The 12,524-nt window shown below is 42.2% G+C and overlaps 1 protein-coding gene across 2 annotated transcripts in view; it reads right to left on the reverse strand.

Annotated features, from left to right (window-relative positions):
- The window catches only part of LOC120020158 (serine/threonine-protein kinase STK11-like), a 50,825-nt gene that overhangs the window by 13,898 nt on the left and 24,403 nt on the right, over positions 1 to 12,524 (reverse strand). For both annotated transcript variants that reach the window (XM_038963636.1, XM_038963635.1), the window contains exons 4-7: positions 11,052 to 11,141; positions 4,485 to 4,617; positions 4,173 to 4,309; positions 149 to 276 (exon numbers count right to left, since the gene is read on the reverse strand). In XM_038963636.1, coding sequence (XP_038819564.1) covers positions 149 to 276; positions 4,173 to 4,309; positions 4,485 to 4,617; positions 11,052 to 11,141 — 488 coding nt within the window. The remainder of the gene's footprint in view (positions 1 to 148; positions 277 to 4,172; positions 4,310 to 4,484; positions 4,618 to 11,051; positions 11,142 to 12,524) is intronic.

Below are 12,524 nucleotides of genomic sequence, written 5' to 3' on the forward strand. Positions count from 1 at the left end.
GGAAGAAAGCGCTCACTTTTACTCTCCATGACCGGAGTAAGCCACTGACTTCATCAAGCCACTGACTTAACCGTTAATCACGGCTGTGTAAAGCCTTGAGCTAAATCAACCTTTAACTCAGAGATGGTCTTCATCATGTCATCCTCACCTTGCAGTAGGTCTGACAGGGCAGGCCCGCACTCTTCTGGAACACTGTAGTCTCCCTTCCCAATGTTCTCAAACAGCTTATAGATGTTGTCCCCTTCAAACGGATAAAGACTCGTCGTAATGTTGTATCTACGGCATGGAAAAAGGGAAACAGGCAAGACATCACATATTATGAGTTTGAGACTTCATATCTGAGATCTGTGGAACTTGCATGGTCTATGACCTGGTATAATTACCTCTCAAAATGATAATACAAAGAATGCCGTTGAAAATACAGAGTGTAAAAATCATTACGGACCCCTCCTGCCCTCAGAACAGCCTCAATTCATCGGGACATTTGTATTTACTAGCGATCCCCATTTGTTGTTGCCAAGGCAGCAGCTACTCTTCCTGGGGTCCAATCACATTAAGGCACTTGCATCACACATAAAACAAAAGACAAACAGTACATCATAACAATATTACACCACTACATATCTACAATATAATACCACTGCGCGTGTGCTAGTGTGTGTGTGTGCTTGTACCAGTGTGTGTCTCTTCAGTCCCCGCTGTTACATAAGGTGTATTTTTATCTTTAAAAAAAATAAAAATAAAAATATCTGATTCTACTGCTTGCATCAGTTACCGGATGTGGAATAGAGTTTCACGTAGTCATGGCTCTATGTAATACTGTACATCACCCATAGTTTGTTCTGGACTTGGGGATTGTGAAGAGACCTCTGGTGGCATGTCTTGTGGGACATGCATGGGTGTCAGAGCTGTGTGTTAGTAGATTAAACAGACAGCTCGGTACATTCAGCTGGTAAACACTTCTTACAAAAACAAGTAGTGATGAAGTCAATCTCTGCTCCACTTTAAGCCATGAGAGATTGACATGCATATCATTAATGTTAGCTCTCCGTGTACATTTAAGGGCCAGCCGTGCAGCCCTGTTCTGAGCCAATTGTACATTTCTTAAGTTCCTCTTTGTGGCATCTGACCACACTACTGAACAGTAGTCCAGGTGCGACAAAACCAGGGCCTGTAGGACCTGCCTTGTTGATAGTGTTGTTAAGGCAGAGCAGTGCTTTATTATGGACAGACTTCTCCCCATCTTAGCTACTGTTGTATCAACATGTTTTGACCATGACACCCCAACCTGCTCAATTTCCACAACATTTAGTTGAGGTGTAGGGCTGAGTGAATGATTTGTCCCAAATACAATGCTTTTAGTTTTAGAGATATTTAGGAATAACATATTCCTGCCACCCATTCTGAAACTAACTGCAGCTCTAAGTTTTGCAATAATTTCAGTCGCTGTAGTAGCTGATGTGTATAGTGTTGAGTCATCCGCATACATACATTATTTTACTCAAAGCCAATGGCATATCATTAGTAAATATTGAACACGTAAGGGGCCTAGACCGCTGCCATGGGGAATTCCTGATTCTACCTGGATTATGTTGGAGGCTTCCATTAAACAAATGTTTTTCCTGCAGCAGACTATGATCGATAATGTCAAAAAGCCACACTGATGTCTAACAAGACAGCTCCAACAATCTTTTAAATCATCAATTTCTCTCAATCAGTCATTTGTGTAAGTACTGTGCTTGTTGAATGTCCTTCCTATAAGCCTGCTGAAGTCGGTTGTCAATTAAAAATGTACTGTAAAATAGCAATGTATCTGGTCAAACACAATTTTTCCAACTGTTTACAAAAACGTTGGTAATAAGGCTGACCAATCAGCCTTTTGAGCTAGTAAAGGGGGCTTTACTAGTCCTGGGTAGCGGAATAACTTTGCTTCCCTCCAGGCCTGAGGGCACACACTTTCTAGTGGCTTATATTGAAGATATGGCAAATAGGAGTGGCTATATCGTCCGCTATTATCATCAGTAATTTACCATCCAAGTTGTCAGACACGGGTGGCTTGTCATTGTTTTTAGACAACAATCATTTTTTCACCTCTTCCACACTCAATTTATGGAAATGAAAATTACAATGCTTGCCTTTCATAATTAGGTCAGTTATACTTGGATGTGTAGTGTCGACGTTTGATGCTGGCATGTCATGCCTAAGTTTGCAAATCTTGCCAATGAAAAATCATTACAATAGTTGGCAATATCAGTGGGTTTTGTGATGAATGGACTCTACAGGGTGTCGAAAGCTTTTCACAGGTATGCTGGCCCATGTTGACTCCAATGCTTCCCACAGTTGTGTTAAGTAGGCTTGATGTCCTTTGAGTGGTGGACCATTCTTGATACACACTGGAAACTGTTGAGTGTGAAAAACCCAGCAGCGTTGCAGTTCCTGACACCTGGTGCACCTACTACCATACCCTGTTCAAAAGGTACTTCAATCTTTTGTCTTTCCCACTCACCCTCTGAATGGCACACTCCATAGCAGTGATCGAATACCCACTAACATACTGTATACTACATACTTAGTAGGACCTGCCTTGTTGATAGTGTTGTTAAGGCAGAGCAATGCTTTATTATGGACAGACTTCTCTCCATCTTAACTGAGTATATACTACATACTAAAAGTACATTTTTGTATACTGTAAACGAACAGTATGCTTTCAGTTGAGCATATTAGCTCTTCACATGTCTACCGGAAGTTGATGCTGTTGCTATGCAACCTCTTGCTAGCTAGTTAGCATAACAAATTACTAGTTAGATATTTTTCGACTTCGGGTGTGTTCTTCAATTCAAATCTGGAGTGCCAGATTGTCAGTTTGTAAATTCAGAGCGTTAACCTGTCAGAGCGCACACTGGACGCTCGGGCCGAGGAGTAGAGTTTATTTGAGCGTTCTGACCTTACAATGGCAGTCAAGCACCCAAGCTAACGCTGGCTAGCTTGCTAGCTACTTCCAGACACAAACGAGACCACTGACCATTTGACTCGCCCTAGCAGAACTGGTTAAGCAGTTTCATGTTATCCTGAGAGTTGGTGACTGTGCTGCTGGCAATAATTGAATTACTTTTTTGCCAACGTTAAGTGACACCGGCTATATTGAACGGGTGTTGAGCGCTCGTAAATTAATTATTCTGCGCTCTGGTACACTCAGACGAGAGTCCTCTGAAATAGTAGATAGCCAGAGCAAATTTACGAAAGCACCCGAATGTCCATTGCGAACGCACATCAACTATAACATTTAGCTAAGCTAAGAATGACGGGAATAATCAAGTCAATAAACGTTGGGTAGTTAGCCTATAGTTAATATACTGGCAAGTTCGATGTATAAGTAGCCAACTAACGTTAGGTAGCTAGTTAACATACCGGTACATACTGCTGTAATGATACACTATGTGGTTCGTAAGGACAGCGTAGCTAACAAATTGTCAGCCAATATAATGTGTAAGGTAACCTGTTTTAAAAGGCATTACTTTATTACATTGCTCAACGTTTTCTTATCATTTGTCATAATTAGTTAAAGCAACTAATTTGTATCCGCTCTCGTTGTACTTCGACTGCCTATTTTCCGCTATTTTCTTCAAATCTGGAAACGATGTGAAGCCACACCAATTTCCTGAATTATGGGCCCTAAAGTACAGAAATAGTGTCCTTGCGTGTATACTTCATATTTTGGCGAATTTAATAAGACATCCGGGAACTTTTGGCATACTAACTATATCCATACTATGACCAATAAGCATACTATATACTCAATTCACATCACAAATAGTATGGTTAGTGCAGTTAGTATGAGTATTCGAACACAGCTCATGTCTCAATTGCCTAAAGGCTTAAAAATCCTTCTTTAACCCGTTTCCTCCCCTTCATCTACACTGATTGAAGTGGATTTAACAAGTGACATCAATAAGGATCATAGCTTTTACTTGGATTCACCTGGTCAGTCTGTCATGGAAAGAGCAGATCTCCTTAATGTTTTGTACACTCAGTGTATGTTGGACAGATAGGTAATCAAAGCGCTAGGTAGAGCTATATTCATTACCATTGATTATCCTTCCAGATCAACAGAGAGTGCTGAGCTAGGGTTAGGGGTCAGGGTGGACTTGGACATTGCAATGGCTATTACTCACAGTGTGATGCCTGCAGACCAGATGTCCACTTTGAACCCTGAAAAGGTGTCCAGGCCATTGGCGATCTCGGGGGGCTGGAACGCCGGCGAGCCCTGACTCGTACGACACGTGTCATCCTCTGCAAACGGGTGCAGAGCCTGGTGGGGGGGGGGGGAAGAGAGAGAGCGAGAGAGAGATAGGGAGAAAAAGCTCAAAATCAGCACACTCAGAGGGAAGAATGCCGTCTGCATAATATAGTTATGAACATGCATATCCCTAACAATAGGTAATATACAGGTAAAGGTGACTGAGGTAAGTGAGATGACATCTCACCTCTGCCACGCCCAGGTCGGAGATCTTGAGTGCCCCGTCGGTAGTCAGAAGCAGATTTCCTGGTTTAATGTCCTTGTGAACGATTCCCTGGCTGTGCAAATATTCAAGGCCATCTAACAGCTGTAAAAAGTACCTGAGAGGGAGGTAGGGTTAATAATAAAAATCCTACAAGACAAGTCAGTACACTACATTAGCTCTACGTTGAATCCTAACTTGAGATCTGTGCACACAACTTGATATTTTGCATAAATCAAAACATCAGTGCATAATTTACACGACGCAAGTGTGAGCTCAGCCATACATGATGTATCGATCCAAGCAATCTAATATGTCTTTTACTCAAGTGTGACTATAAATTAGTGTTTAAAGGCCCAATGCAGCCGTTATATATCAAATAATTTCTGGGTAACAATTAACCCTCATACAACCGACTAGGGTCATTTTGAACCCAGAGGCATATTTTATATCATAGCCAATAGGTGGTTTATTCAATTCTTCAAAATGTTAATGACCTTGTCAATCAACTTGTTCAAAATCCAGTCCTTTGGGGTCATTTTGACCACAGCCAAAAACAACAATTCTGCTTATAGTAATTTGCTAGATGGGACCATTAGTTGAATCTAGGGTTTCTGGAGACGTAATAACAAGTTATCATACCACCAGAGGGTGGAGGGGGATCAGTATCAGTGATTTTGACCAGATAGACTGATCACCTACAGAGATATAACTCCCCATATACTCGTCTAAGATTGTACTTGTCTATACCAAGTATCATAGGACTGCATATAAAACCACAATTACATAATTTTTGTGCCAATGGTATACAAAGTAGTGTTCTCCTCGGGCCTGAAAATTCGAGCCCGGTACTGACACCACAAGCTGACCTCACCGATAATATGCAGAAAGAGATGGGCATGATTCTCCCCGTGGTGTCAGAAATAAACTGCTGACTACCGTGTCTCAGGCCATAGACATTGGATCAGCTTCATCATGGCCACGAATTTCTCTGGCCCAGCCTGGTGAGCCGAAGCCCGAGCCCAGGCCCAGTCCGACATCATAGAAATGTAAATGAGCCCAAACAGCCTGATTTCTAGAAAACATTATATTGATTTAAACTGGTGTTGAGAACAATGAAGCGGGCAGCAGTGGAGTGAGGAGACCAGGAAACCGCCAGTCTTAGAAAAGCACAAAGAGAGGAAACAATTTGCTAGAATGTTATGTAACTTAACAAGTGGATTTTGCGCTTCACTCAAAAAAAAAAAAAGCATGTCTGATAATCAATCAATGTGAACTTGTTTCACTGAATCTCTGTCTGTATATTTAGTTAAGCAATTGATCTCTGGCTGGGAAAATAAGTCGAGGTGGTAGCTCATTTATTTATCTGCTTACAGTGCATTCGGAAAGTATTTAGACCTCTCGACTTTCTCGAAATTGTTACATTACAGCCTTATTCTAAAATTGATTAAAATCGCCCCCCCCCCCCAATCTACCCACAATACCCCATAATGACAAAGCAAAAACAGATTTGGGGGATTTTTTTGCAAAAAATCCAAAAACAGATTTACATAAGTATTTACACCCTTTACTCAGTACTTTGTTGAAGCACATTTGACAGAGATTACAGCCTCGAGTCTTCTTGGGTATGACGCTACAAACTTGGCACACCTGCATTTGGGGAGTTTCTCCCAAATAACTAAGGGAGAATGTGAAGGGATGCGGTATTCTGCAAGTGAAGCTAAACCAGGCTACACACCGCCTATATATAGCACGGCCCTGCAAGAAATGGAAGCTAATTTGAGAACTATTGCAGCTAGGTGATGGTTTTGTTTGTGTCAACTGACATTTGGACTAGCTGAAAGGGACACCGCTTCCTGGGGATTGTCGCCAGTTTCATTGGCGGAAACTATCAAGGCCACACGCTGTTGTTGAGCTGCGAGCACATACAAAAACACCACACAGCAGAGGCCATTTACTAAAAATATCCGTTTTCTGAGGAACTGGAACGTGCAGCGACAAGTAATACGAGTGGTGACTGACAGCGCAAGCAACATGGTCTAAGCCTTCAACCTACCTTGTTTTGAGGAGACCAATGATGATGGACAGGAGGAAGATGAGGCATCCGACATGGAGGGCGCACCACCTGCGATCTCAGTTCCAAACTGACCATATAGCCAACAATGTGGACATGGTAAACCAGTACTTCAGAGTCAAATCTCCATTTACGGTGCCCAATTCACATGCTTCAGCTCGCAAACAAAGGATGCCATTAACATGCATGATGGGGTTATCGGACTGATCCAGAAACTAGGAAAACTTCTGAAAAGTGTTAGGAAGTGTACATTGAACACAGAAGAAAGTGAAAGATTGGGAGTGCGTCCCATAAACAGCATGTATGACAAGAACAGCCAATTACGCATGATTGAATCTGTATTAAAGATGTTCAAAAGAGACCCATTGTGGCAAAACAAAACATGATGCAAAACTCACCCTAAACGAAATGCGTTGGCTACAGGTCCTGGTGAAGGTACTGACACCACAAGCTGACCTCACCGATAATATGCAGAAAGAGATGGGGAACCTGGGCATGATTCTCCCCGTGGTGTCAGAAATAAACTGCTGACTACCGTGTCTCAGGCCATAGACATGGCTGCTTTTGCAGAAACGATCAGATAACGTTTCCACTCAGTACAGGGGGTATTATAATGATAAACATCTAGTCCTAACCGCCATCCTGGACCACAGGTTTAAAACTGAGTGGGTGATAAGGTATGAGCTGGTGCGTAACCAGCTTGGAGAGATACGCAACCTCCTTGTGAAGGAAACCGAGGCTATCAATGTGCCTCCGGCAGGTGCATTTGCCGTACCAGCAGCACCCAAACCTGCCCTTGAGCAAAACGAAGTGCCCAAAAGACCTCACATGTTCAGCTCTTCATTCAGCAGCAGCGGTCCTCTGTACAATCAAAAGGAGAGGTAAAGGAGTACATAACGGTCATGAGAAGAAACGCAGACGTTATCACCTTTTGGAAAGACAACTCCTCATCCCTGGCCTGCCTGGTAAGAGTGGGCCGAAGGGTTTTAAGCATCCCCAGTGGCTCTGCAAGCACAGAGAGGGTATTTTCCACTGCTGGCCTACTCTCAAGGCACCATCACATAAGCCACAGACTCTGACCAAAATCATGTTTCTCAAAGTGAATTCAAAGGCACGGTAGACTGAGCCTAATAAGGAATTTTTCCATTTAATTTAATTCTAAGACACACACAGCCTATATGTGCAATTTATAGACTAAGGATTTTATACAACGAAGTGTTGTTTAAATGCTGAGGAGCTTAATGTTCCTGCCAGCCTAGTTCGGCACACTCGCTTCAAAGTATTTCTTTGTAGGCTATAGCATTGATATAATAGACTAATAATATAGCCTAAATAATTCATTTTCATTGCTTCTCAGGATATCTGTCTGGCTCATGACCTATTTAGAGTGTTTATGTGCTGCTTAATATGACATATAGCTTTTTTGAAATGATGAGTGCTTCTTACAGTCACCTTTGTTATTTATGAAAATACTTTCCATTTAAATCATATGGTTTGCTTTCAATACTTCAAACCCAAAATGGTAGGTCCACTTAGTCAAAGAAAGATGGGTGTTGGTTAAATGGTGATTTTAAACAAAACATTTATGAAGCTAATTTGGAGCGACAGTTTTTTTCCCCCCCTTCCTGTAAGCGTGTTATCGATTTTTAGCGGAGCGGCTGGAACGGACAGTGAGCTCAACTCCGCTCACATACTGTGGCTAGGCTGTATCGGCATTAATAGATGCCATTGGAATATGGGCTTCTCCCGATTCTGAGATGAGCTGCCTGTGGTGGTCTTGTGGATCATCATTCTACCGAATGCACTCCAGCCTATTCGTATTGCAATATGAAACATTTCAATGATCAGAAGAAAAAAAAGCTTCATCATGGCCACGAATTTCTCTGGCCCAGCCAATATTGGAATCCTGACGCCGCTAGAGCCTGCTGCTCAGAGAGAGCAGCCGTGAAAGGTGCACAGACACGCACAGTTAATCTTTAACACAGCACCGCAAACCCAAAACACAGAATGAGGCCCAGCAGCAGTCGGGCCCCATCGGGTTCGGGCTGAGAATGAGAACTCTTATACGTCTGCTAATGGTATACGGTGCATTCGAAAAGTATTCAGACCCCTTGACTTTCTACACATTTTGTTACGTCAAAGCCTTATTCTAAAATAGATTCAATATTTTTTCCCTCAAATCTACACACAATACCCCTTAAATGAAAGCAAAAACAAGTAGAATGTTTTTACAGATAAAAAAAATATTAAACTGAAATATCACATTTACATAAGTATTCAGACCCTTTACTCAGTACTTTGTTAAAGCACCTTTGGCAGCGATATCAGCCTCAAGTCTTCTTGGGTATGACAGTACAAATCTTGGCACACCTGTATTTGGGGAGCTTCTCCAATTCTTCTCTGCAAATCCTCAAGCTCTGTCAGGTTGGATGGGGATCGTCGCTGCACAGCTATTTTCAGGTCTCTCCAGAGATGTTCTATTGGATTGAAGTCCAGGCTCTGGCTGGGCCATTCTAAGACATTCCGAGACTTGTCCCGAAGCCACTCCTGCAATATCTTGGCTGTGTGCTTAGGGTCATTGTCCTGTTGGAAGGTGAACATTCGCCCCAGTCGGAGGACCTGAGCACCCTGGAGCAGGTTTTCATCAAGGATCTCTGTACTTTGCTCCGTTCCCTCTATCCCTCGATCCTGACTAGTTTCCCAGTCCCTGCCACTGAAAAACATCCCCACAGCACGATGCTGCCACCACGCTTCACCGTAGGGATGGTGCCAGGTTTCCTCCAGACGTGACGCTTGGTATTCAGGCCAAAGAGTTCAATCTTGGTTTCATCAGACCAGATTATTTTGTTTCTCATGGTATGAGAGTCCTTTAGGTGCCTTTTGGCAAACTCCAAGTGGGCTGTCATGTGCTTTTTCCTGAGGGGTGGCTTCCGTCTGGCCACTCTACCATAAAGACCTGATTGGTGGAGTGCTGCAGAGATGGTTGTCCTTCTGGAAGGTTCTCCCATCTCCACAGAGGAACTCCGGAGCTCTGTCAGAGTGACCATTGGTTTCTTGGTCACCTCCCTGACCAAGGCCCCTCTCTCCTGATTGCTCAGTTTGGCCGGGCGGCCAGCTCTAGGAAGAGTGTTGGTGGTTCCAAACTTCTTCCACTTAAGAATGATGGAGGCCACTGTCTTCTTGGGGACCTTAAAAGTGCAGAAATGTTTCGGTAACCTTCCCAAGATCTGTGCCTCGACACAATCCTGCCTCGGAGCTCTACGGACAATTCCTTCAACCTCATTGCTTGGTTTTTGCTCTGACATACACTGTCAACTGTGGGACCTTATAGACAGGTGTGTGCCTTTCCAAATCATGTCCAATCAATTGAATTTACAACAGGTGTTCTCCAATCAAGTTGTAGAAACATCTCAAGAATGATCAATGGAAACAGGATGCACCAGAGCTCAATTTCAAGTCTCATAGCAAAGGGTCTGAATACTTATGCAAATAAGGTATCTTTAAAAATGTGCAAACATTTCTAAAAACCCGCTTTGTCATTATGGGGTATTGTGTGTAGATTGATGAGGAAATTGTTTAATTTAATCCATTTTAGAATAAGGCTGTAACGTAACAAAGGGAAGGGGTCTGAATACTTTCCGAATGCACCGAATGATACCGTATAATGACTACATACAGTGCCATAAATGTAATGACAGAAAAGTAAATGCTTCATGTCAAACGATTTAGGACAAATCCATCAAAACACCAACCATGAGAAAGGGTTAAGCATAAATCAACTTGTGAATTTTATTGAATATAGCCATGATCCCACCTTCCCCCATATCTTAATGTAATGACATGAAACAAATTAGCCGATTATTATCAATCACTTAACAGATGTAACAAGTTTAAAAAAATGTTGCTAACATTATTTACATGTGTAATGATGTTTTAATAAGAATTAAGTTGATATTTTGCTATGACTGTTGCTTTTCCAACAGTTTCTTCTTGGGGTCAAAATGACTCCAGTTGGTAATCCATGTATGTTCAATATGGTGGTAGTATGAGGGTTAAGTACCTTAATACCTTACTGTAATAGATTTCCATTCAAATGGGCAAAAATTACTTTTAGCAAAAAACTCTCAAGCAATAACAAAACAGCCGTAGCTTTATCAGCAATGGAGGGCTCTGCAGTCCTGGGCCTAAACTTAGTCTTGGAGTAGACTCTGCACAGAAGCTCAGACTAATAAAATAAAAAATAAAAAGAGAGGGAGAGAGAGAGAGAGACGGAGAGATGGCGCAATTGAACAAGAAGAATTGGGGGGGCTAGAGGCAGAGAGAGGGAGAGATGGCGAGAAAGATGGCAAAATAGATAAAGGGCAGGCGAGAACAATAGAGAAATGGTGAGCGAGCAAACGAGAGAGAGCTGTTGAAAAAGAGGAAGAACAGGTGAGGGAGCTGACGAGAAAGAGAGCGAGAGAGAGAAAGAAACTTACCCGTGAGCTTGAAATACTGGAAATCTTTTCTCTGGGACGCTGTCCAGCATCTCTTGCATCCCACATACGCAATACTCCATCACCATATACGTAAGATGGGCAAGTCAAGGGATTACTCAAAACACAACAGGGCAATGAGAAGCATTTACACACTAAAAGTTCCATATTAAACAGCCATTAAAATACAACAGAAAGGGAAAGACATTTTCCTCTAAAAGAATGCATATAAGTAACAGGGGCGGCAGGTAGCCTAGTAGTTAGAGCGTTGGGCCAGTAACCGAAAGGTTGCTGAATCGACTCCATGAGCTGACGAGGTAAAAATATGTCGTTCTGCCCCTGAACAAGGCAGTTCACCCACGGTTCCCCGGTAGGCCAACATTGTAAATAACAATTTGTTCTTAACTGACTTGCCTAGTTAGATAAAAGGTTAACTAAAAGAAACAGAATGCATATAAGTTACTGGCTCAGAGTGGGAAATTGATTAAATATGGCATTTGTTTTACTTTAGGTGAGTTTCTCCAAGGCTTTGAATCTTGGAACTACAAAATTGATGAGGCAAAAAGTAGATATAAATCAATTAGATATTATCTTCAAGAACCTCAAGGTCAGGGATGGGCAACTTTGATGGGGGTCACAAAAAAATCTGAACTCATCTTGAGGGGTCACAGTTGCTTGCGGGTCTGCGTACCCCCCCACGGCGAGCAAAACATTTTAGTGCCCCCCCTCTTGACAACGGAGACATTTTTTACATTTTAGAGTTAATTTCGTTCAATTCTACACATTTTGCCATGGGCTGTAGAGAAAATGCTGCAGTTTTAAAGCAAGTTTGCTGCAACTCTACACATTTTGCCATGGGGCAAAGAGAAGATTTTGTAGTTTTTAATATGATATCTGAGTGAAACTATATCTGATATCTGAGTGAAACAAGTTTAGATAGCTGGCTGGGAAATTAACTTAACAACCTAAAAAAAACAGAGGATATGGGCAGACTGACTGACTATCAGTGACTGACAGAGAAAAACTGCTGATGCACAACCAAATTTCAAAATTGCATCTTGTGTATTCGACTATTCTAGCTTGCAACAATAAGTTGATACAATGACTGAGTTCCAAAACAGATCCAAGAGAGAGAAGAGCGAGTTACAGGGAGAGGGAGGAGGAGAAAGAGTGGTGTGTGTGTGTGTGTGTGTATATATATATATATATATATATATATATATATATAGAGAAGGCCTGGGGATGACGCAGAGCTAACTGCGAAGTCATGTCTGCGTCAGGAGTCCCTCCACTGCTGCAGGGTAGAGAAGGGAACACACACACACACTAGAGTCCTGCATCGGGTCAGTTATCACAGTTCCCCACCATTAACCCGCAAATAAGTGTATACTAGATACAGCGTCTCAATATGGATAAACAGTACTATTGCCAATTTTTTCTCTCGCTTTTGTAAGCCCAATTATGGTGCATTGTTAA

This window comes from Salvelinus namaycush, chromosome 25 (genome assembly GCF_016432855.1).
Source record: "Salvelinus namaycush isolate Seneca chromosome 25, SaNama_1.0, whole genome shotgun sequence".
In the NCBI taxonomy this organism is placed as follows: domain Eukaryota; kingdom Metazoa; phylum Chordata; class Actinopteri; order Salmoniformes; family Salmonidae; genus Salvelinus; species Salvelinus namaycush.